This window comes from Grampus griseus (genome assembly GCF_964374135.1).
Source record: "Grampus griseus genome assembly, chromosome: 6".
Taxonomy (NCBI): Eukaryota; Metazoa; Chordata; class Mammalia; order Artiodactyla; family Delphinidae; genus Grampus; species Grampus griseus.
This window is the reverse complement of record NC_139000.1, coordinates 107,347,433-107,372,238: the sequence shown is the minus strand read 5'-3', so window position 1 is coordinate 107,372,238 and position 24,806 is coordinate 107,347,433. Positions and strand designations below refer to the sequence as shown.

Below are 24,806 nucleotides of genomic sequence, written 5' to 3'. Positions count from 1 at the left end.
TATTCAGTTTTATCTGATCCGAACTTCTACTCAACAGCCTATAATTAAGTTTCCTGAATAGATCTGCATGGCAGAAAAGGAAGTTACTGTGCTGATAACCAGCGCTGGTTCATGGCCAGGAGTTTCAGCTTTAACTTTAAATTCATAAACTGATATTCTAGCAGCAGCCACACTCACACTAACTTGTGGAGCATAAACCACCAGTTCCAAAGATGCTGTCATCAAGTTTTGAGTCGTGAAAAATGAGGAGGCCAGACCTTGGACCTACACTCACTCGATGAATATGCAGTAGCATCTCTTTTGGGATCCTAACCTAAACACTATTAGAGACACAAAATATGTACGCAGTTTAGACGTTTAAAATGTCTCTGCTTCCACTGAGGTGATGAGTAAGTCTCACAGAGGCCATTCCTATGGAAAATGGGCAAGACCCCCTCCCCTCCTATCTTGTATTTTGAGTCAAGTTTAGTCCCCGTAGTCAATTACGTCACTTTGTCCACAGAAGCAAGCTCTCCCCAACCCCTGGCCAACATCCTTCACAGCTGCTGGTCAGGGATAACCTCTGGCCAAATGAAAGCCAGTATAATTGTATCTGCCACATCATCTGCTCTCACAGCCCTTTCCAGCTGCTCTGTCCCTAGAGGAAGACAACCTGGGCCCCCCCAGGGCTCCTTCGTGTACCTCCATGTATGTGCATCTACAAGCACCATAAGAAGAGGTAGGTGGACGTCGAGAAACCTGGAACCTCTCGCATCATCTTATTTCTATGAAAAGATTATGGGGAAGGAGGTGTGGGTATTAGAAAGGCACTCACTCCTCAGCATAATGCAACTATGATCCAAGTTAATGCCTTGGGATCCTCGTGAACCGTTTTGTTTCTGAGGAAACAGACACAGAATACAATTTAACAGTCTGATACCTACTCCTAAGTAAATGGGGCCAAGGTGGCCCTGAATTTAAAAGTAAGCTCGTGGGGACTCCCTGGTGGTCCAGTGGCTAAGACTCTGCACTCCCAATGCAAGGGGCTTGAGCTCAATCCCTGGTTGAGGAACTAGATCCCGCATGCCACAACTGAAGACCCAGCATTCCGCAAGTAAGACCCAGCACAGCCTAAATAAAGAAATGTTAAAAACGAAAAGAGGGGCTTCCCTGGTGGCGCGGTGGTTGAGAGTTCGCCTGCCGATGCAGGGGACGCGGGTTCGTGCCGTGGTCCGGGAAGAGCCCACATGCCGCGGAACGGCCAGGCCCGTGAGCCATGGCCGTTGAGCCTGCGCATCCGGAGCCTGTGCTCCGCGACGGGAGAGGCCACAACAGTGAGAGGCCCGCGTACCTCAAAAAAACAAAAAAAAAACAAACAAAAAAAAAACAAAAAAACCGAAAAGAAACCCAAATTTCATTTAAAAAAAAGTAAGCTTGTGTTATGAAGGAACTGGAAATGACTCAGAAACACACACACGTGCTCAGTAAAGGAAAAAAACATAGAAGACACATTTTAAGATGTGAAAACTATTGATGTCTCTATATTACATGCAATAATTTGGTCATTAACCTCAAATTTCACAGCAAGTCAGAGACACTTTCATCAGCTTAATGTTTGCACCTCTGGGACGAGTTATATTATATCTGCTTTGGCCTAACTCAGTGGTCCCCAACCTATTTGGCACCAGGGACCAGTTTCGTGGAAGACAGTTTTTCCACGGACAGAGTGGGGGTGTGGGGGATGGCTAATGCAAGCGACGGGGAGCGGCAGATGAAGCTTCGCTCGCTCGCCCACCGTGCACCTCCTGCTGTGCGGCCCGGTTCCTAACGGGCTGTGGACCTGTACCGGTCCATGGCCCAGGGGTTGGGGACCCCTGGCCTAACTTGACAATAAACTCCCCAGAGCAACGATTATTCCAGGTATGATGACACGTAAGCCCCTATTAAGTGTTTATGTGGAGACATTACAGCTGGGCTGTGAAACCATCCCTTGTCCCTCGGACCGAATGTCATGGTGAGCACTGCCAGTTCATCAGTGCCACTCACACCGACAAGGCTCCACAGGGACACTAACCTTGTCCCACTCCCGTTCAGACATCACACGCTTATCCAGAAACTCTGCCATCCCAAATCCCATCTTCCGGCAAATGTCAACAATCACTGTTTGGTATTTCTCAGCCAGATTTCGAAACTCCAGGGAGATCTGAAATGGAGGTCATAAAAAAACAGAAACTTTGAAACACGTATTAAAACTGGGCACCAACAGGGTACCTACAGATCATAAAGCAAAGCAACAACAGAACGCATTAGGGAAGACTCCCAAACGATCCAGCTGTAAGTCTAACATCTAGGTTATGCTAGCTTTCTACATATAGAATAAGTTTGGCAAATTTCATAAATATTAAAATAGAAGGGTACAGAAATGCTAAAGTTTCTAGACTCAAAATAAGATTCAGGGAATTCCCTGGTGGTCCAGGGGTTAGGACTCTGAGCTCTCACTGCTGAGGGCCCGGGTTCAACCCCTAGTCAGGGAACTAAGATCCCACAAGCCTCGGGGCAAGGCCCCCCCACCCCAAAAAAAGAAGATTCATAGTCTTATTATACGCTCATCTTCCCACCTAATGAGCAATGAGATAATTCAACATAAAACTGGACATATGTGTAAGAATTTTAGGAAGAATGCCTCATTTTCAGACAAGCCTCATGATAATGAAGATTCATTTGTGCAAACATGTCTTGGCCACTTCCTATGCAACAAGCACTGTTGTGGGCACTGGGAATGCACAGCCGGGAGATGACCAGAAACTCCGCCCCCAGAGCTTATGTTCTAGCAAGGAGACCAGCCAACCACTGTCTATCCTCAGTTCCCGAATTCATACCATGAAGCTACAGTGTCTCCCTACTATAAGGCTACACTTTCTAATTCCTTAAACAACTCAGTTTAGTTCAATCTGCAGCAGGCTATCCAACATTTATTTTTCATAGCCCAAGCTTTAATGTCGAAAAGTACTATTGATGTTCTTAAAAGTCACTGCTACTGTACAAGTATCTTGCTTAAGTTCAAAGAAGTGTCTGTAGGTTATCAAAATAGAATATACTGGGTTGGGCAAAAAGTTTGTTCGGGTTTTCATCCCATCTTACAGAAAAATCAGAACGAACTTTTTAGCCAACCCAATAAAACACCATGAAACTTCTCAAATAACATGCTATCAACACACAATACTGCAAACAGTGAATAGACTTTGCTAAGCTTCCGAAGTGTGAGAAATACCTGGTCTGTGTTTACAGAAAGGTTAGAAAAACTCCCTCAAGGAACACCTAAATTTAAGGACCTGAGAGAAACCCAGAGGGTTGCAGGGCACTGAAGGGGTTCAGAAGTCTAAGATCCTTTAGGATTATTCTGATAAACATTAACTGTTAAACCCCCAAATTCCATAAAACCAAACTGATCTCTCCAGAACTCTTCTCTACAGAACAGCTGTTCCAAGACAGAGCCAAAAGGTAATTCCCACGTGGACTGAAGCAAACGAACAGCTCTACCAAAGGTCATGTGAATCCCTGAATCTCCCAAGGACCTGGTCTTTCAACAGATCCCAGGCTGGGTCAGTTCTATTTATAAGAGGGGAAAGGCCAGCGAGCTGGGGGAGGAGCAGCTCAGGCTTGAAAACAAAGGCTCCAAAATAAACACTTCACTGCTGGATGTGAACCAACTTCAACTCCTTGGTACTTACTACATCATTATATAATTCAAAACACGAAAACAAAAATATCTAGGGAGGAGTGACCATGAAGAGCTCTACGTTCTCCCAGAAACCTGAGGGAGGGTGGGGAGGGAGGGGCCCGACTCCCCCAGGCAGCTCTGCCCGCGAGGTCAGCCAGGAGGGGCTTTTCCTTGTCCCTCCAGGGAATTCTGTTTCCCAGCTACAGTACACTTCTAGGTCCCGGGGTCACTCTCTAGTGATTCCAAGTACGAGAAGGAAGGACACCACGGGGAGTCCACTGGTACAATGGAGAAAGGCCAGCCCCGAAGCAGGGGCAAGGGGAGCATGTACACAGAAATCTCCCTGATTATAAACTTTGGGGTGTTATGATCAAAACACTGGGTGGGGCTTCCCTGGTGGCACAGTGGATAAGAATCCACCTGCCAGTGCAGGGGACACGGGTTAGAGCCCTGGTCCAGGAAGATCCCACACGCCGCAGAGCAACTAAGCCTGTGCACCACAACTACTGAGCCTGCGCTCCAGAGCCCACAAGTCACAACTACTGAGCCCGCGTGCCACAACTACTGAAGCCCGTGTGCCTAGAGCCCATGCTCCTCAACAAGAGAAGCCACCGCAATGAGAAGCCCGCGCACCGCAACAGAGAGTAGCCCCTGCTCGCCACAACTAGAGAAAGCCCACACACAGCAATGAAGGCCCAACGCAGCCAAAAGTAAATAAATAAATTTATTTATTTAGTTTAAAAAAATATTTTTAAAAAAATGGTTTCCTAGAACCAAGTGCTTTTAAGGTGAAAAAAGGCAGGTGAAAAGGTGGAAAAAATATTTGGAATTTACACTGCAGATAAAGAATTAATATTCCTAATATTAAAAGAACTGCCACTAAGCCCATGTGCCACAACTACTGAGCCTGCAAGCCACAACTACTGAAGCCCGTGTGCCTAGAGCCTGTGCTCCACAACAAGAGAAGCCACCGCAGTGAGAAGCCCGTGCACAGCAACAAAGAGTAGCCCCTGCTCACTACAACTAGAGAAAGCCCACGCGCAGCAATGAAGAGCCAACACAGCCAAAGGAAAAAAAAAAACCACCAAAACACTGGGTGATGCTACCTTCACCTATATGCAAAGTTTTATTTTTAACCATTTTTTAAAGGGGCAGTAGAGTGTGCCAGGGATTAAGCACAAGGGTTCTGGATGTAGGCCTTTTGTGTTTGAATCCTGGTTCTGCCACTTAACTTCACAGGTGATTTGAGGCAAGGGGCTTAAATCTCTATGTCTCAGTTTCCTTATCTATACACACGTGGTTAACAGTGTATCACGTCCATTACATGTTAAAACTATATTAATATTAAATAAAGCAAATGATAAACCAATAACGAAATACATTTCGTAACTCATAACTCAATAAATGTACGCTATTATTGCCATTATCATTTAAAAGTAACCCTTTCTTATTTCTCAAGCTGTGTTTGGAGGTAGATCTCTAAGACTACCAGTCTCCACTAGTACCAGGTGAAAAAGATGCACTCTAATTTAACCCCTAATATACAATGAGTGTTCTAGAAAGCCTGGTATCAACTAATGAGCACTGAAGCCTTATTACAGCCCCAGGTCCCATGTCAATGCTGACCAGAGGAAGCCTTCAGCCACTTCACTCGGTTAGAAGGCCCCGTGGAGGCTCAGCCCCACCTTCCACCGGGCCTGGGGCAAGAGCACAACGGTGGCCACACGCCATGTGGCTCAAAATCTTAAACCATCAAGCGAGCTAGTAACTTACCAAGTGCAGTATGTTCTCTTCTCCCACCCTGACAAACATACCTTCACAACCACCTGGAGGACTCGGGTGTGAATTTACAATTCTTGGCCCCTCAGGCTTCTGTTCCAAAATTAAATAGTGCAGAGACTGCCAGGAGGAGGAATCTCACACTCGTGTGTAAGGACACCCCAGACAGCAGGGTCAAGCTTCACCCACGACCCTCCTGAAGAGCCACCCTCAGGCCAAGGGTCACGGTCACTGGTGCACAGTACACCCTGGAGGAAATGGGCCCCAGGAAATGGACTGCAAGTCGGTGTGTGTGTGGGGTGTCTCAGGGAATTAGGGGCACGCAACCCCAGACCCCCAGAAGATGGTCTACAAGGGGAGCTGCACAAGCTCGGGGCAGGCACGCTCCCACGGCCCCCCTTGAGGGTGAGGTGGCCCAGAGGGGGGCCCTCTAAAGTGAGGGGCAGGAAGGGACTTCCCTGGCGGTCCAGTGGTTACGACTCTGGGCTCCCAATGCAGGGGGCACAGGTTCGAACCCTGGTTGGGGAACTAAGATCTCGCATGCCACACCGCGCGGCCAAAAAAAAAAAAAAAAAAGATGGACTTAAGAAAAATAAATAAGTGAGGGGAGGGGGAAGAGCCCTTCTTGCCCCTATCTGAGAGCAGTGCTGTGTGAGGGAGGCCCTCGCCCCAAACCCACTCACTGTACACCTAACCCTCAGCAACCGGAATTTGTGGGATCTTCTAAAGCTCAAGATTTTAATTAGAACCCACTTAACTCCAACTGAGTGGACTAAATACCCAATATTTACAGAACACTATTCTAAGTACTCTACATGTATGAACTCATTCAGGTCTCGCAGCTCTAACTTTACAAATGAGGAAACTGAGGCACAAGGAAATTAAGGGGTGTGTCCAGGCTCACACAGCTGCGGGTGGCAGAGATCATCCTGCTTCAGTCCTCAGCTCAGCTGCGAAGAGCCCACGCCCTACCCCACAGCTGCCACCCATCATGAGCTGCAGCTGCACAGCACACCACCAGGTTCAGGGTGCCCCAGAGGCCAGCAGCGCGACACACCTAGGCTGCGTTCTCGGGTGCACTGGCTGGAGAACCCATCTTTCACGACACTGGCACTGGAGTACTCTTTCCACAGGAAGGAAGGCTGGACTTCCCAACAACATCCTGGTAATGACAGTAGCAGCTAACACCTAAGAGCTCCACCTACGTTAACTCTTTCCATCCTCACAACCACACTGGGAGGCAGGGACCATTATTCTCTCTGTCTTACCGATGAAGAAACAGAGGCACAGGCAGGCTATGTAATGCAGCACCAGTTAACGAGTGGGAGCATGGGGCCGCCAACCCAGGCAGTCTGGCTTGAGACGCACCATTGCCACATTATGCTACACTGCCCTGAAACTGCTGGTTTTGCAGTTCCCGCCAGGCACACGGGCCAGCTGACGGCCACCCCACCAATCATGCGCACGACTGCATCCCGTTAGTCCCGCTACCGTTGGAAAGTCCTCCAGGACTTGTCGGTCCTTCTCCTTGCTCTCCGTGAACCGCCAGTCGGGCTCATAAAGGTACGAGTGGAAGTTGTGTAACAGGGGGACCTTTCTTTCTATACTGATGGTCATGTCATCTTCCAGAGTGTCCAGCGCTCGGAGAACCAGATAAAATATGCATACTGCATGGCTGTAAGAAAGGAATAACTATCAATACATTGGAACAAACGTTCAAAGATATTTGTTTTAAAATCACATCTCATTTTTGCTGGGCCATTTTCTAAACCCTCCTACACCCTTAACTCTACAGAACTATGAAAGGATATCCAAAACTTTTCGTACTTAATGCAACTTCTTGGCTTCTCTTTCTCAGATGGGAGCAATGGACTTCTGTAGTTTATTTATAAAAATAAAGAAAGAACCTGCCAGCTGCACGTCACTACTACTCCCACAATGAGTAAACATTTAACTAACGCAGCACAACTGTAGAAAGACCAGCAGACCATTTGGAAGGAACTATTATTTTGCAGATAAAATAAAGTCAAAAGACACAATAACTTCTCACTATCAATACTATCATACCTAACGGCTAAGTCATATACATAATCTGCACAGAGGCAACTTCAGAAGAATTAACCCAATATACTAGAAATGCAAAGTAGCATAAGCGAAGCCAAGGAAAATGCATGAGCCGCTTAGAGACAGGTCCAGCTGCCAGCACTAAAAAAAGTTAATAAACATCCCCTCCCCCTCCCTGAAAGAGCTGGGCCTGCAGGGAAGCTATGAGATGGCCAGGTGCCTGGAAGGGCATTCTAAAGTAAACACAGGCGTGTTTCAACCCCGAACATTTCCTTCACCCACCGGGGCCTGTTCAGGCTACGCCACAAGCACGGCGACAGCCACGCGAGGGGCCGTGTCAAAAAGTGGCTTCGAATGGCCCGTAGCAGTTTTCTTCCCCCAGGTCACAAAGAGCTGCCTGCGCCACTCACCGCATTTCCCCATCCAGCGCCTGGATAACAGCTGCGAAACTGCGACTGGTCTGATTCAAGTACTTGTAACAAGTTTTCAAGCTGCTGCTGAGCGAGTCCTGCGTGCAGAGGAGACACACGGCGGTGGGAGACGCGGAGGGGCTGGAGTGGGGTTGGGTTGAGCGGCCGGCTACCGCGGGGCTCCGCAGCCGGCCGCACACGCCCTCTCCCCGCGGCCGGTCCTTGGTGGGCCAAGCGGCGGGGGGCAAGGGGCAGCCGCGCGGCGGAGTGCCCGCGCCCCTGGGCGCCGCGCCGGGGCTCAGCACCAAGGTCCGCTTGAAAAGGGACATGGCCTTGGTGCCGCAGGCGACTGCGGCCATGGGAACCGCGGGGCCAGCGCCGTTTTTCCTCCATAGACCCGAGAGGAGCGGAGGGGCGCCCACCGAAGGGCGGGACCGGCAATTGCTCCACCGCAATAGGCTTGGGGAGGCGGAGCAGTGAGCTGGCGTCCGCCGCCCCGCCCGCCCACGTGCGAGCCGAGCCCCGCCCCACACGCCCCACACGCCCCACGGCCAGCCCCGCCCGCCCACGTGCGAGCCGAGCACCGCCCCACACGCCCCGCGGCCAGCCCCGCCCACCCCGCCCAGATGCGAGCCCCGCCCCGCGGCCTATGGCTCACCACCCGCGCCTTCCTCACCTTGTTCCCCTTCTGCCCAGAACCCGCAGGCTGTTGACGGAACCCCAATCTCTCCTCGGCCAAACTTTAGTCAGGCTCCTCAATCCTCCACCTTTGTACTTCTATGTTTATCTTTTGCGTCGCTCAGCTTTAGCAAGAACTCTGCTAAATTGGTTTAGCCAGAATCCCTCATCCGTCATGTATGATCACTGCACCATCTGACCCGTTCCTCTTCCCCCACCATCCCGGCGCCCTGACCTGCCTCCAGCAAGAATCCCGGTAGGTCGTTTCAGCAGAATGCCCCTTACCCCAGAGGTTTCCTCTTAGTACTTTTCCATCCACCCACACCCACACTCTGCTCCTTGTTGTATTCGGAACCGAGCCCAGTTCTATACTGAGGTCTCTTTCCTCTATTGCAGTTGCTTTTCTGAATGAAATCTGATTTCACCCCTTTAACTACTGTCCAGTTCTGGTTTTCCTTTAACACCTGTTAAACCTCTGTTATCCTCTGGAAAGCTAGCTATTCCTTTTAAGATTTCTAATCATCTTTCCCTTTCAAATCAGTGAGCTGTAACGATCTTTATGAATCTTATTAACTCTTCCCTAAGGAAGACAAAAACTGTTTTTCCAGAAAAAAAAAAGCCATGTTCTGATATGCAAGCATATCAGAAAGAATTGCTGGCTGTTTTGTATATTTTTTTATGGAGACTTTATATTTTAGAGCAGTTTTAGGTTCAGGGAAAATTGAGTGGAAAATACAGAGTCCCCATATACCACCCCCCCAAGTCTCCCCCACTCTCTTTTTGAGAGAAGCGGGAAACATTTGCAATATCTAACAACAGGGGGGATGGTTTAAAATAAATATATGTACACACATATACATGTGTATATATACATATATATGTATGTATATGGAAATCCCATAGTCACTTGGAAATGTCAACAGTGAACCTTGGGACCCTGCTGGGGTCCAGGTGAACTATCTTCTTTTCATATGTGTTTATTTCCTACCATGGATACATGTTCTTCTGTCAAGAGAATAAAGCTTTTCTTTTTAAATCACATAACCATGAGAAATTATTGCCAAGTTCAATTAAAAAAATAGTAAAAATTAACATTTACTAAGCACCATATATTAGTAAAATCATTTCGTACATACAGTCTGGCATATAAAAATACTCAGTGAAGGTCGGATGAGTAAATGAATAAGTTCAAAGAGTATTTAAAAACAATTCACCAACTCCTTCCCTATCAAAATGTGGAGAGGCAAGACTTCACAATAAAATAGAAGGAACAGAATAACAGCTCTTTTCTGACCTCTAAGCCAGCTCTTCACATACAACTGTTGTTATCAGGCCACAATGATTCCTTTCACTGCACTGCCAAATGTTTTAATCCCCGGATACAACTAAGCGTTTGGGGGCTGATGTCAAAGGTGCATCACACATTGGGACTTCCCTGGTGGCGCAGTGGTTAAGAATCCACCTGCTAATGCAGGGGACACAGGTTGGAGCTCTGGTCCAGGAAGATCCCACATGCCACGGAGCAGCTAAGCCCGTGCGCCACAACTACTGAGCCTGCGCTCTAGAGCCTGCAAGCCGCAACTACTGAGGCCACGCACCACAACTACTGAAGCCCCCATGCCTAGAGCCCGTGCTCTGCAACAAGAGAAGCCACCGCAATGAGAAGCCCGTGCACCGCAACGAAGAGCAGCCCCTGCTCGCTGCAACTGGAGAAAGCCCGCGCGAAGCAACGAAGACCCAACACAGCCAAAAATAAATAAATAAATTTACATATTAACAAAAAAAGGATCGTCGCACTCGTTCTGAAGAGCAACAATCTTGAAGGTGTCCCCCCTCCTTTCCAACACACCTTCTCCACTCTTCTTTTTTTAAAGCAGTCATCCTTGTCTTTTTTTTTTAATATAAATTTATTTATTTTATTTTTGGCTGCGTTGGCTCTTCGTTGCTGCTCGCAGGCTTTCACTAGTTGCGATGAGCGGGGGCTACTCTTCGTTGCGGTGCGCGGGCTTCTTATCGCGGGGGCTTCTCTTGTTGCGGAGCACGGGCTCTAGGTGCGCGGGCTTCAGTAGTTGTGGCACGTGGACTCAGTAGTTGTGGCTCACAGGGTCCAGAGCACAGCCTCAGTAGTTGTGGCGTACGGGCTTAGTTGCTCCGCGGCATGTGGGATCTTCCCGGACCAGGGCTTGAACCCATGTCCCCTGCATCGGCAGGCGGGTTCTTAACCACTGGAGCGAGGTCACGAAATCACTTCGCATCTCCTTACCCCATCATTCTTTTTTCCTGGCACCTATTTGTGTCAATACCTCATTCTGTTAACAATAATTTCCTCAAATTGCCAAGAACATACAGGGAGATATAACTATGAAACACACTATGGAAAACACCACTGTTAAAAATATTTCCATTGCTTGCTTCCCATGAGCTAACGGAAAAAAAAATTTTTTAAATAAAAAGCTAAAGCTACTGTGGCCTGTCCCTAGAGCCTCCTGATGTTTTTCTTTGCTGAGATGAGCGTGCTCACAAGAACTCTCCAGTGAGAGAAAACAGGGATGAAGGGCATTGAGAGGAAGAGTGTGCAGTGGTGAGAAGGACAGGACTGTCCTCCCACGACTGGGGCTCCACCTGAAAGACAGTTCCACAAGTGGACGGAAACCAACCCGCCCCACGGCCTTCCATTCAGATTAAGTAACACAGCCTCCCTGAGAAGGGAGGGAAAACCTCACAAACTTGAGAAATGAAGTTACGTAACAGCAAGAGTAATACCTGCCACTTGCTGGGCAGCTACTACATGCCAAGCACAATACAAACATTACGCCTTTTAAAGATGACGTGATACAGACCTGCAGTCCACCCAAGGTCTTCATGGCCAGATGTGTAGCACAATTCAGAATCTGGAGTGTTTTAGAAGACAGGCAATGAAATGCACATACAGCCTGTCATTGTGGAATGGCTCCCTGTAACTGATTATCGACACTTCCTCAGCAAAACATTTTGAATAGTTATACTAAGTGGGATCACTTTATCATATATCAGAGCACATTGTACTGCCAAGTGACCTTGAGCCAGACTTATTAAAAACCTCTTTGTTTTCAGACCATTTTGGAGTTGGGAAATTGTGATTGACAGATTGTGATCCACTGTCTCTATTATACGGAGGAAGAACCTGTTGCTGGACGTTAAATCACCAAAAGGAATAGAGTCAGGATTAAACTTCATAGACATTAGTCTAAGTAATAGGATTTAGACTTGATAGAAGCCAGAACTGCATGATTACAAAACACTGAGTTTTTCCATTATGTGCTCTCTTAGTGATGTCACATAACTTGCAGGTGGTAGTATGATGCCAGATTTACTTATATGCTCCTAAAAATTCAGGATAAGTCAATTTAGGGAACCCTGAACTCCTACAGCCAAATCCTTCTGTGACTGAAATAATCTCAGCCCTCCATGTCTGCTAAGTGTAATTTTTTCCCCCAGCTTCTTCGTTACCCAAGAGAGAAACTAAGGTAATGTTAAGTGAAGGAAAATGGTTTTTCCTATGTTTCCTCTAACTAGAGGTATACTCAGCTATATTTTAAAAATGGTTCATGGGGGTTAAAAACGGCTCAGGAAAACTACAACTAACAAAATAGTACTGTACTGCATTGCTCATCAAATCTTAGAGCTAGGAGAGAAAATAGCCCAGGTCTCACTTTTTAAAAAATTTAAAAGATTATACTGTGAAAAGTCTTACCCCTACCCCTTACTGTGGCCACCCATTTGCCTCTCTAGAGGTATCCAATGCTACCATTTTTTCCAAGTCTTATTTCATAGAGAAGAAAATGTGACACAGAGACGTCTCTGGACCCAAATCACAACCCTATAAATTGTGTCCCCTGACTTCAGACACTCAGCTCCCTTGCCCTTCTATCATTTTCCTTTGTAGTACTTCTCTCCACCTGAAATATTGTATATTTGCTTTTTTTCCCTTCTCTCTCTCTTCTATTAGAATGTACGATTCGCAAAAGCAAGGTCTTCACCTATTTGGTTCACCGTTTTATCCCAGCACCCAGAATAATATCAAGCATGCAACCGGCGGCCAGATGTTTGTTAAATGAATATAGGAAGGATAGGAAGGAGGGAGGGAGGGAGGAAATGCACAACAGAATTGGGAAGGGCAGATAGAAGCCAGAAATTGCTGTGTGCCCGTGAAGTGTCTGGTGCACACGTGACAGCACTGGAATGTGATCAGCTCTCTGGGACCAGTCAAAGCCTGTGCTCTTTATTCTGGGTGGCCTCCAGAGTGGAAGCATGAAGGTCTTCAGACAGGCCAGGGATGGCATCATGGAACCACCACTCGAGAGCTTCCAAATTCAACTCCTTTACGCCACAGTTTCCTGATGTGTAAACTGGCAGTAACAATAGCACTTACCTCTTTAGCGTTGTCATCAAGATCGACTAAGTATGGTAAGTTACAAAATGGCCAAAGTTTGTGGCTCTTCCCATCAGGAGGTGGAGTCTATCTCCACCTCTTCGCACCTGGGCTCCCCTTGTGACTTTTTTTAGCCAAGAAGACAGTAGCAACTGTGAGTCAAGCAGAAAGCGGAAGAGTGCGTGCACACTGGGGTTTGCATGATTCTAGTCAATAGAGCAGAGTTCCCAGGCTAGCCTGCTGGATGAGACACACAGGGCCCAGCCTCCCCTCAATGTTCCGGCCTACAGCCTGCTACTCAGATGGTCCAGCCACATGCCAACCAGCCAGCTGAGCAAACCCAGTAGAAATCACTCAAGTTGGCCCAGACCAGGACACCCCAGCTCTCCAAGAGAACTGTGAACTAAGTAACAGTTGTTATTTTAAGTCACTGAGTTTGGTTTTTTACTTGTGGTAAAATATACATAACATGAAATTGACCATCTTGACCATTTGGGAGCGTGCACTTCAGGAGTGCTAAGTCACACTGTTGTGCACCCAGTCTCCAGAATTAAGCCACTCCGTTTTGGGGTGGTTACCCAACGAAAGCTAGCTGATAACACTGACATAACAGACTTCAAGAGCTTCTCCAGTGCCTGGAACACAGAACTCAATAAATGCTGTCTATTAATATTACTATTATCGTTATTAATTTGATTATTCTCACAGTTTAATCCCCTAATTCCATTCACCTGCCAAACTACTGTTCCAAAACTACTGCTTTCATAGTGCCACAGGTGCATCTGACCATTGCCTGCTTCACGGAATACAGCTCAGCTCCTGGACTCCCACATGTACCCACTGCACTTTGCACTCAATTCCAGCCACACACACTGTGCTTAGTCCTACCTACATGACTGGCTCATACTGGCTTTCCCCACAGAGGATCCTCCCCCACTAATCTAAATCTAATACCTCTTTTCAAGGCCCTACACTTTGCAAAGCACTTCTGTGTTTTTTAAAAACTTTTCACTGTAAAACAGTTCTACTTCACTAAAATTTCCTGAAATCTCAATGTACTTAAGATGACTTGGCACTTCCTAGGTATCTTTTGTACACCTGCTCTCCATCAGGCTGGGAACCAACTGAGGATACACGGTTTCCAGTCTGTGTCCATCACACAAAGCGTGTTCAGCTTTTAGCTGAATCTGGACGACCCTCTGCTTAATGTGACTCTCTGGCCCATCACCTTAATGACCAGCAGCATGATGGGGTCAAGAGAGTGAGCTCTGGACTCAGACTGCCAGGGTCAAAGGCGGTCTCCACCAGTGAACAGCTGTGGGACCTCAGGCAATAACTAACCTCTCTGTGCCTTTTTTTTCATCTATAAAAACAGGAAAAATAATAGTAGCTTCCTCACAGGGTTACTGGAAGGTTTAAATAATACACGTTAGGAGGCACTGGGCACACAGTAAGAGCACAATAAATGTTAGCCATTATTATGACACCCTTTACCTAAAAGGTAAAGATCTAGGTTTAAAAAGTCTTTCAGGAGGACATCAAGATGGAAGAACAGACCTTGAAGGGATCTGGGCTGACCATGGTTCTCAGTCCACAGCATGGTGAGACTGCCTAAAAAGGTCAATGAACCAAACAGACTTAATTGATATTTATATAATTAAAGTGGCAGGATACACTTTCCTCTCAAGTACTCACAGAATATTCTCCAGGATAGATCACCTCTTGGGTCACAAATCAAGCCTCTGTAAATTTAAGAAAATTGAAATCGTATCAAGTATCTTTTTCAAACCACAACACCATGAGATTAGAAATCAATTACAGGAAAAAAACTGTAAAAAATACAAACACATGAAGGCTAAACAATACGCTACTAAATAACCAAGAGATCACTGAAGAAATTAAAGAGGAAATAAAAAAAATACCTAGAAACAAATGACAATGAAAACACGACAACCCAAAACCTATGGCACGCAGGAAAAGCAGTTCTAAGAGGGAAGTTTATAGCAATACAATCCTACCTCAAGAAACAAGAAAAATCTCAAATAAACAACCTAACCTTACACCTAAAGCAGCCAGAGAAAGAACAAACAAAACCCAAAGTTAGTAGTAGGAAAGAAATCATAAAGATCAGAGCAGAAATAAATGAAATAGAAACAAAGAAAACAATAGCAAAGATCAATAAAACTAAAAGTTGGTTCTTTGAGAAGATAAACGAAATTGATAAACCTTTAGCCAGACTTATTAAGAAAAAAAGGGAGAGGACTCAAATCAGCAAAATTAGAAATGAAAAAGGAGAATTTACAACTGACATCACAAAAATACAAAGGCTCATAAGAGACTATACAAGCAACTATATGCCAATAAACTGGACAACCTGGATGAAATGGACAAATTTTGAGAAAAGTACCTTTCAAGACTGAACCAAGAAGAAATAGAAAATATGAACAGACCAATCACAAGTAATGAAATTGAAACTGTGATTAAAAATCTTCCAGCAAACAAAAGTCCAGGACCAGATGGCTTCACAGGTGAATTCTATCAAACATTTAGAGAAGAGCTAACGCCTATCCTTCTCAAACTCTTCCAAAAAATTGCAGAGGGTGGAACCCTCCCAAACTCATTCTATGAGGCTACCATCACCCTGATACCAAAACCAGTCCAAGATATCACAAAAAAAGAAAATTACAGGTTAATATCACTGATGAAAATAGATGCAAAAATCCTCAACAAAATACTAGCAAACAGAATCCAACAACAGATTAAAAGGATCATACACCATGATCAAGTGGGATTTATTCCAGGGATGCAAGGATTCTTCAATATACACAAATCAATTAATGTGATACACCATATTAATAAATTAAAGAATAAAAACCATATGATCATCTCAATAGATATAGAAAAAGCTTTCAACAAAATTCAATACCCATTTACGATAAAAACTCTCCAGAAAGTGGGCATAGAGGGAACCTACCTCAACATAATAAAGGCCATATATGACAAACCCACAGCAAACATCATTCATAATGGTGAAAAACTGAAAGCAATTCCTCTAAGATCAGGAACAAGCCAAGGGTGTCCACTCTCGCCACTATTATTCAACATAGTTTTGGAAGTCCTAGCCATGGCAATCAGAGAAGAAAAAGAGATAAAAGGGATACAAATTGGAAAAGAAGTAAAACTGTCACTTTGCAGATGACATGATACTATCCAGAGAAAATCCTAAAGATGCAACCAGAAAACTACTAGAGCTAATCAATGAATCTGGTAAAGTTGCAGAATACAAAATACACAGAAATCTCTTCCATTCCTATACACTAACAACGAAAGGGCAGAAACAGAAATTAAGGAAACAATCCCATTTACCACTGCAACAAAAAGAATAAAATACCTAGGAACAAACCTACCTAAGGAGGCAAAAGACCTGTCCTCAGAAAACTGTAGAACACTGATGAAAGAAATCAAAGATGACATAAACAGATGAAGAGATATACCATGTTCTTGGATTGGAAGACTCAATATTGTGAAAATGACTATACTACACAAAGCAATCAACAGATTCAATGCAATCCCTATCAAACTACCACTGGCATTTTTCACAGAACTAGAACAAAAAATTTTACAATTTGTATGGAAACACAAAAGACCCTGAATAGCCAAAGCAATCTTGAGAAAGAAAAATGGAGCTGGAGGAATCAGGCTCCCTCCCTCACTGTAAGATAACACCTCCTAAAAACCAGAACTCTGTGGAGATGGGCAGTCTCCAGAGGTAGTGAATTACCTGTCACAGGAGGTGTTCAGGAAACTGTATATCCTGGATTGTAAAGCAGTGACTATTTTTCTGTTTTGGGTCACAGATCCCTGGAAGCATCTGATAATAGTGAACAGAATTCTTTTTCCCCCAAAACACACAAATATACAGTAACATAAGTATCTGCAAATAATTTCAGGAAAGGGCCAAGTAAGAACTCTTAGCCAGAATCTCCTAATTAAACAAATATCTATTGATCAAGACACAGGAGAAATTTAAGGCTGTATTTCCTTTAGGCATCCCTCAAAAGATTAATCCCCTATCCCAGCCAGCGGTGATTTTTCCCTTCTGTGAATTTCCTTATGGCATTTACTATATTCTGCCACAGTTACTTAAGTTTCTCTTGTTTAAAAACCTAGAGGTATCTTGAGGGCATTGCATCCACCTTTTGTTCATTAATTCACTAAAGGTACATCAAACAAGACTCCTGTTTTCAAATAGCTTAAAGTCCAGAATCAAACATAGAATCTTAAATCTGAAAGGTACTTTGGGAACATAAAACCCATAGACAAATAACAGCAATACAAGACTATGGGACTGATATAAGGTGAAACAGTGCTAGAGAAAATGGTCGAGGGAGGGTCACAGGTAACATTAAAAGGCATCTCGTTATGGTGACTTCCTAAGCTTTCTATGAACAATTTTATAACATTTTATCGACCTGACAAGACAATGAGCTCTTTGGGTGTCTTATTTGTCTATACATGTTATCCTGCCCTTCTGCACCCAGTATAAAGCCTAAAGCAGAACAGATGTTTAATAAATATCTGCTGAATGGTCAACAGAGGTGGTATTCACAGAAGCCAGACCTTGAAGGATGAGAAGGATTCTGAGTTATAAGGCAAAGGGAAAACTTTTCTTTCTGATGAGAAACTGAAGTGTTTTAATAAAGAACAACAACTAAGAGTATAAACACAGGACGGTTTTGTGTTACTTCCATTGGGGAAAAGAATTTAGAACTTTTGATATAACCCCACTAATTCAGTTGAATGTGTCTATTTATTCAATAATCACTTAATGATTTTCTTGTTGGAATAAATACCTTTGTAAGTATTCATTTAACAAAGGGTACAGGAGTGAGGAAGGTGAAATATAAATAAAACCAAGTCTGGCCTTCAAGCAGCCAACAGGGTAACTAATCGACAGATATAGAGAAAATTAATAAGAACTTGCAAAAGTAGACAAGTATTCTAAAAACCTCAGGGAGCACTGAGGAAGAAGGGCTTGATCAGACTGCAGGAAAGGGGGAGAAGCTTATGGAGGTGGTGTAACTGAAAACTGGAAGGATGAGTAAGGTTTCATTCCAGAAAAGGTATTCGTGACATTTGCGTAGTTCATTACGTTCACAAAATTCTTTCACACGTCCTCTCCCACTTAATCTACCCATGCAGTCTCAGTTTTGTAACCCACATATTAGAACCCAGAAAAACATCTATCTCAGGGACAGAACGCAATATGAAGCAAAACTACTTGAAAACCAATGTCGTGAACGAACATTAACATTTTAGGCAGCAAGACAACTTGGGGATGGGGGCGGATGCCTAGGAGACCAAGGGCAGCTGGGCCCGACATCTGATTAAGGAGAGGGGAACCAGGCTGGAAGGGCAGGGCCGCCTGACAGGGGTCAGGGGGTTGCTCCCCCGAGGGAAGGAGGGAGCCCGAGGCGTTTGGCACCCGTTGGCCGCAACCCTGGCCCTCGATTCTGGGCCCTGCCGGCCAGGCCCAGAAGCCGGCGGTCGCGCGCAGCCTCCCGGCTCCGCCGGGATGCAGGGATGCTCGGCCCACCTGGTCCATCTTGGGCATCACCTTCCGCCGGCCCCCCATCTGGAAGCGCAGCAGGTTGTAGAACTCCTCGGGGTGCCCCAAGCACTTCACGAACTCCATGCTGGCTGCGGCGAACTGTCGGACCTCGGAGCTCACCTCGCGGATACCTCGGGATGGCCCCTACCCGCAACCAAAGAAGGATTAGTCGGCGGTTGGGGCGGGGCGGAGGCGGGCCCAGCGCGGCGAAGGCAAGCCCCGCGCGGCGGCGCCACGCCCACTTCCCAACCAATTTCAACTGGCCTCGGTCTCTCGCGCCGCTGCCCGTGGGCTCGCGGGGTGGACTGGCGAGCGCTGATTGGCCTGGGCCGCTCGCACCAGCAAGATGCCGGCCAATCGGCGGCGGGATGTGTCTGGCGTGAGGACCACATCCTAGAAGCTAATTGGAGGGAGAGAAAGAGGCAGGCGAGCGGGATTGGTGCTCCTAATGGGGGCGGGCCTTTGCTTTCCTCTGTTTTCCCAGTGCAGGGCTGGAGGAGCGAACCGAGACTTTGAGAAGCCCCCCGAGGCGGAGCTCAGTGCGTGGGAGGCTGGCTCCGAACGGGCTTTAGCTGAGAGCCCAGCGGGCCAGAGCCCGCTAAGCCCTCCACGTGTTTGTCCTGCCAGGCAGATTAGCTCTTCCGGGACGCGCTCGGCTCACAGCCGCGCCTCGAATGGGTGCAATCAGCCTAAGGCTTCGAGCACATAAATTTTGTCCCAAAAAAGGATCTGAAGCGTTTCTACGGCCTATCAAAGGGTGATGTGGAAATTTTTATCTCGATCCTAGAGCACTCACAAGCCCTGGAAAAACACGTGCTACCCCAACCACCAAATCTATTTTAACACCGCAATCAGTGATCCTTTTAAAAATTAAGGCAGCTCTCATCACTGCCTAAAAACCCTGCAGTATCTGTCCATTTTACTCGGTAAAAGCCAAAGTCCCCACGAGGGTCTAAAAGCTCTGCACGAATAGCCCTCCATCCCCATTACGTCTCACCTGCATTTTCAAACCCCTCCCTCCTTGGCCCCAGGACTTGTCTACACTTCTTTCTTCCTGTAATATTTTTTCCCCCGGATATGCAATTGGCTAACTCGCTCGCCTCCTTCAAGTCTTCGCTGAACCCTCACCTCATTTAGGCCCATCCCATCACACTGTTTTATACTACAGCTTGCCCCACCCTCACCACTGCTGACTCCCCGGCCTGCTCTAGTCTTTCCCGTCCTAGTGTTACTAAGGTCTTTGGACTCTTTAGTCAATAGAAATTGATGAAGCCAGATCAGGAATTCAGGCAAGGCGTTACTGGGACTCCAAGGAGTGAAGACAAGTAACCGGTTCCCCTGCTCACTCTCTGAAGGGGGGAGAGCTTGTTCCTTAAATGGGGGGGAGGTAGAGGCAGATCAGTGGGTGGTGGGTGGGGCCGGAGGGGCGGCTTAGGTGGTCTGCCCACCCCTTCGGTGGTACTGTGTGCAGGGATCATGTAGTACCTGCTTTTGTTCCTGGCGCCTCAGAAGTGCCAGTTGGGTTTTGGTCTTTTTGTATCTTATTGTTCAGGATTTGCCCCAACTGCCCACGCAGTTATTTTTAGTCCCTTATAGTTTCTTTGTATTCTGTTGCTCATTTGTCCGGGTGCAAGCACTACAGGAAAGGGTCTCAGGTCCCAGCCTATCTCAGCACTGATCACGTTCTGATATAAAATACATAGTTTACTTACGATGTTTAGTGTCTGTTTTTCCTTGCTAGAATATAAGTTCAATGACGACAGACTTTGTTTTGTTTGCTCACATACCCCCAAGCCTCCAGAACAGTGCAACTCTTTGATGTCCCCTCAGCATTGCAAACTTAACATTGCCCTAACTGGACTCTCTCTCCCATTGAGACTGCTTCTCCTGTGAATGGCACTAACCGCCTCCCAGTTGCCTAATTATAAAATCCAAATGTCATCCCTAACTCCTCCTTTCTCTCCCTACACCTGCCCTTTGTAAGTCATTCAACAGTTCTCTGGAATCCAAGAAACAAACATCTCTCCTCTTAATCTTTCCTCTCTGCTCCGGCGAGGTTCAAGCCCCACCTTCTCTCTCAAACTGTTACAGGTCAGTTTACCATCTCTCTCTCTCTATCCATTCCCATGTAACAGCTTGAGTAATCTCAATCTTTCAGTTTTATTTTATAAGGTATTATGATTTTAATTAGCTTAAGGTGAGACCCTGTGGGCTTCTTGACTTTGGTTCCACGAGTCCAGTCTGGCAACACAGAAAAACAGACTGAAGGGAGCTTCGCTGAGAACTGACTCATTTACCTACAATTTCTTTGCGTTGTATCTGATGTTTGGTCCTTTTTTAAACTGTCAAGTTATAACTTTATATCTCTACTTGCATACTGCTTTTGGCCAGAAGACATAAAGCTAAGAGTTTTAGCACTCCCCTGCCTGTTAAAAGGACCCTGTAGAAAAAACATGCCCTTCTTTCAATTTTAAATTGCACAAAGGAAATGCCTTTCAAGATAAAATCTGAGAATTCTGGCATAGAATAAAAATCCTCCCATCATTTGTCACCTACATTCCCTTTGGATTTCAGCCTCCTATTCAGTCACTCGACAACTCTCAAACCCTGATCCAGCCCTGGCAGCACTCACCACACAGGCCACAGTAGTTCATACCCCAGGACTCAAGTAATTCACCTGCCCTGAATGCCCTTCCTCCGTCCTCACCAAGTTACCTGCCACGCCTTCATTACAGCTCAGGTGGACTCCCCTGCTTCAGGAACCCTCTCCTTTATCTGTTCTTCAGATTTAACAAACACCCACTGAGCACCGACAACAATGTGGCAGACACTGGAAATAACAGAGACAAAGTAGGTGAGGTTCCATCTCCCTCCCAAAGAGGGAGAGACAGAAGCATCTGGCACGGTGCTGCTGTTTACTAGGCACAGCTGGAGCCTCCCTCAGCTCCGCAGTCGGGTCCAGGTGCCCAGCCAGAGACTGTGGGAATGGACAGACAGACAGTGACCAGACCATATACAGTATCACAGTTCTGTCCCACAGCCTCTGCACCAACTGGCCTGGAATAGTCAGGACTTGATCAATTGCTTCTGTATTCTTTGCCTCCACTTCCAACTCAGGACCAACCACAGAAAGCCAAACATGCTCCCCAAACCAATCACGTAAGACAGCCCACTTCGAGTTAGTCTGCTTCCAGCATCCCCTTGCCAACTTCCTCCCATCAGAGCACAATGATGAGTTCATTTTTTCTTTTTTGATAAAGTTTTCCCACTCCCTGCCTGCCTCTGAGTTTCTGCCACATGCAAGTGGTGGGGGCTGATGCCCTTGCTATAGCAAGCTCTGAATAAAGGGCCTCACTTGCTTATTCTTATTTTGGTGGTCTTTATTTCCACAAACCTCAGTACTTCAATGATGTTCAGCGGTCACTCTCATCCTGAACTTTCTGTATGTTAATTATCCCTTGTCTGACTCTTCACCTCACCTTGAACCCCTCAAGGTCAGGGACAGTGTCTAAACAGGGTACCTGGCACAGTACTTGCCACTTAAGAAGTCTCCATTACTTCTTATTAAATATCAGGGCTTGAAATAGGGACTGTACTGGAACTTTTAGAACACAGACAGGCAGTCACCTATCCAATCCCCCGCCCCCCCCACAAAAAAGCACTTTACAATAACCTACTAAAGTGCTTCTAACACTCTGTTGTAACAAGCCCGCCTCCTCCTACTAGTACAGAAGTTTCCTTGTTTATCATTGTATTCCCAGAACTAGCATTTAGGAGGCATTTAAAAAATATTTTAGATGGCTAAGGCCACTGAAACCTCACACAAAATTGCAAGTTTTTTACAACGTCAGTAATCATGAAACTCCAGCTCATAAGTAACTCTTTACCCTGGAATCTGCTGAGTCCAAATGCATCACCTCTCTCCCTTCTAAGTGAAACCGGGACTCGCTGACTCTGTACCCCATCCCTCAACTGCAGCCTTTCCTTACGTCCAACAGGCACGCAGGCCACAGGAGTCATTCCCACTGTTCACCTCGCCAGCCCTGTAGGTTCTGTACCACCATCCTCTTCTCTTAACCCTCATTCAGCCCACCTCTGCTATCCCTGCCTTTCCCCTTTGCAGAAGTAACTTGAGACTTTCCGCCGAGAGCCTCCTGCCAGGATGAATGATAACCTCGCAGAGGGCTGCAGTAGCTGTGCTTTCTGTTGGCAGTCCACGTTTCCGCTTCCCCGCTGCTTCCATGCGGAACCCAGTCTATGCAGTTCCGATGCAGAACTCATGGTGCGGCCATCAGCCTTTACAACTCAACTGCTAGGTGCTACTATTTTCCCCCAATACAGACTGAAGTCAGAGAAATGATGTCAGCTCCTAAGAGGACAGGGTAGACTGAGGATTATTCTTCCATGTCTTGCTCTATAATCTTTTGTATGGCTTGAATCTTTTGATGTATTTTTTAAAATAATTTTAAACAACTTAAAAAAATAAGGATTCTCCTTTGCCCTCTTGGACTTCTACCGTTCATACCCTGACGACCTTCAACTGTGGGTTCATCCAGCATCCCTCTTTGGTTTTGACCCTAAGCTACTGGAGACTGCTGTACAAAGTTGGGAAACGGAGCGACTACTCTGGTCTCTAGTGTGGCTCTATAACCCTCCCTTGAGCCCTAAGCGGCTCTAACTTCCCCTCGTAGCTGTTACAAACCTCCCCACTCCTACTCTGTGCCAGCTGGTTTTCTCTGGGTCTACTTTTCTTTCCCCACCGGAGCCCAGGCGTCTCTAAGTGCTGGCGCTGGTGTCTCTCTCCCTCCTGGATTTCCCCTCACCCGATCACACACGAATCCTCACATCACACCCATCCTTTCATCACTCTCCCTCCCTGACCCCCTTTCTCATTTCTTTCAAGGACAACCTTTTTTAAAAAAAACATTTATTTATTTGGCTGCGCCAGGTCTTAGTTGCGGCACGCTGGATCTTTTTTTTTTAGTTGTGGCATGTGGGCTCTTAGCTGCAGCATGCATGTGGGTTCTAGTTCCCTGACCAGGGATTGAACCTGGCCCCCTGCATTGGGAGCTCGTAGTTTTAACCACTGGACCACCAGTGAAGTCCCTCAAGGACAACCTTCTTGAAGAGCAGAGCACACTCACTGATCCCTGGGCTCCCACCCAGTCCTCAGCCCCTGCAGACTGGCTACCACTCCACACAAATGGCTCTTGAAGGTCATGACCTCAAATTCGACCAAATCGAGGTCATGATCTCAAATTCAACCAACCGTCAAACTCGAAGGCCTCTTCTCCGACGTGTGCACCACTGGCTGCCCCCCGAAGTTCCTTCCTCCTGTTTTATCTGATCTTCCATTGGCTTGTCTTCTCTTGCCCCTTGAACAAAAGACCTTCTAAAGGTTCCCCTGTGACCTCCATCCTTCTCATGCCGCATGATCGCCTTGTTAACCTTTTCGAACCGACCCTCAGCTGTGAGGAAAGCTCCCAAATCCATACCTGCAAGCCTGCACTTGTGGGGAGCCAGGCCCATTTCCTGGGTGTGTTGTCCCCCCACTTAGGTGCAGGTGCCTCAAGCTCAGCACACAGGGTCTGACTGTCTCCTCACGGAACCTGCTCAGCTCCCGTGACTCTCTGTCTCAGTGGCGAGGTGGGGGCAGCTTCCTCCAGCTCTCAGCCCCCTCCCTCCCTCGTTTTCACATCCAGCCAGCTGACGCGTAAGAGCCCATCACCGTGGTGACCCTCCCATCTCTTCTTCTTTCCACACCCACGGCTGTTTCTAGTTGTGTTGCTGCTTCTCTCAGCAACTGAAACAGCATTTCCCCTTTTCTACCAATCGCAGTGGGTGCCCACCCGCACGCAGGCTGTGATGCCTGTCCAGCCCACCCCCCTCTTGTACTCCAGACCCTGACAGATGTTGACTTATGGGAAATGGCCTGTCTGGGTACCATCTTGGCCCTGAGCTAATGCCTGCCATAAGGTGGCTTTCCCCGCTGTGGACAACTCCTAGTGACTTAAGACAGACAAGTGTAAGGGTGCATGTTCACCTTTCTCCCTGCCTTGCTCCTTCTAAATGGATCCATCCGACCAACCCAACAAGTCCTAAACAGCATCTTCACAAAGAGCTCAGTTATGTACAGTGAAAGAACCTTTACTG

General features: G+C 46.6%; 1 protein-coding gene across 3 annotated transcripts in view; it reads right to left on the bottom strand.

Moving 5' to 3' along the window:
- FDFT1 (farnesyl-diphosphate farnesyltransferase 1) overlaps positions 1–18,759 on the bottom strand; it is a 39,020-nt gene extending 20,261 nt beyond the window's left edge. Inside the window, exons 1-4 of one of the 3 annotated variants that reach the window (XM_082656578.1) lie at positions 18,639–18,759; positions 7,954–8,051; positions 6,971–7,154; positions 2,054–2,182 (exon numbers count right to left, since the gene is read on the bottom strand). In XM_082656578.1, the coding sequence (XP_082512704.1) occupies positions 2,054–2,182; positions 6,971–7,154; positions 7,954–8,051; positions 18,639–18,737 (510 nt within the window). In that variant the 5' untranslated portion in view covers positions 18,738–18,759. Of the gene's footprint in view, positions 1–2,053; positions 2,183–6,970; positions 7,155–7,825; positions 7,910–7,953; positions 8,354–18,638 lie in introns of those variants that run through there. The other 2 variants (XM_082656577.1, XM_082656579.1) reach the window with 2 other exon arrangements.
- Positions 18,760–24,806: the final 6,047 nt, after the last annotated feature.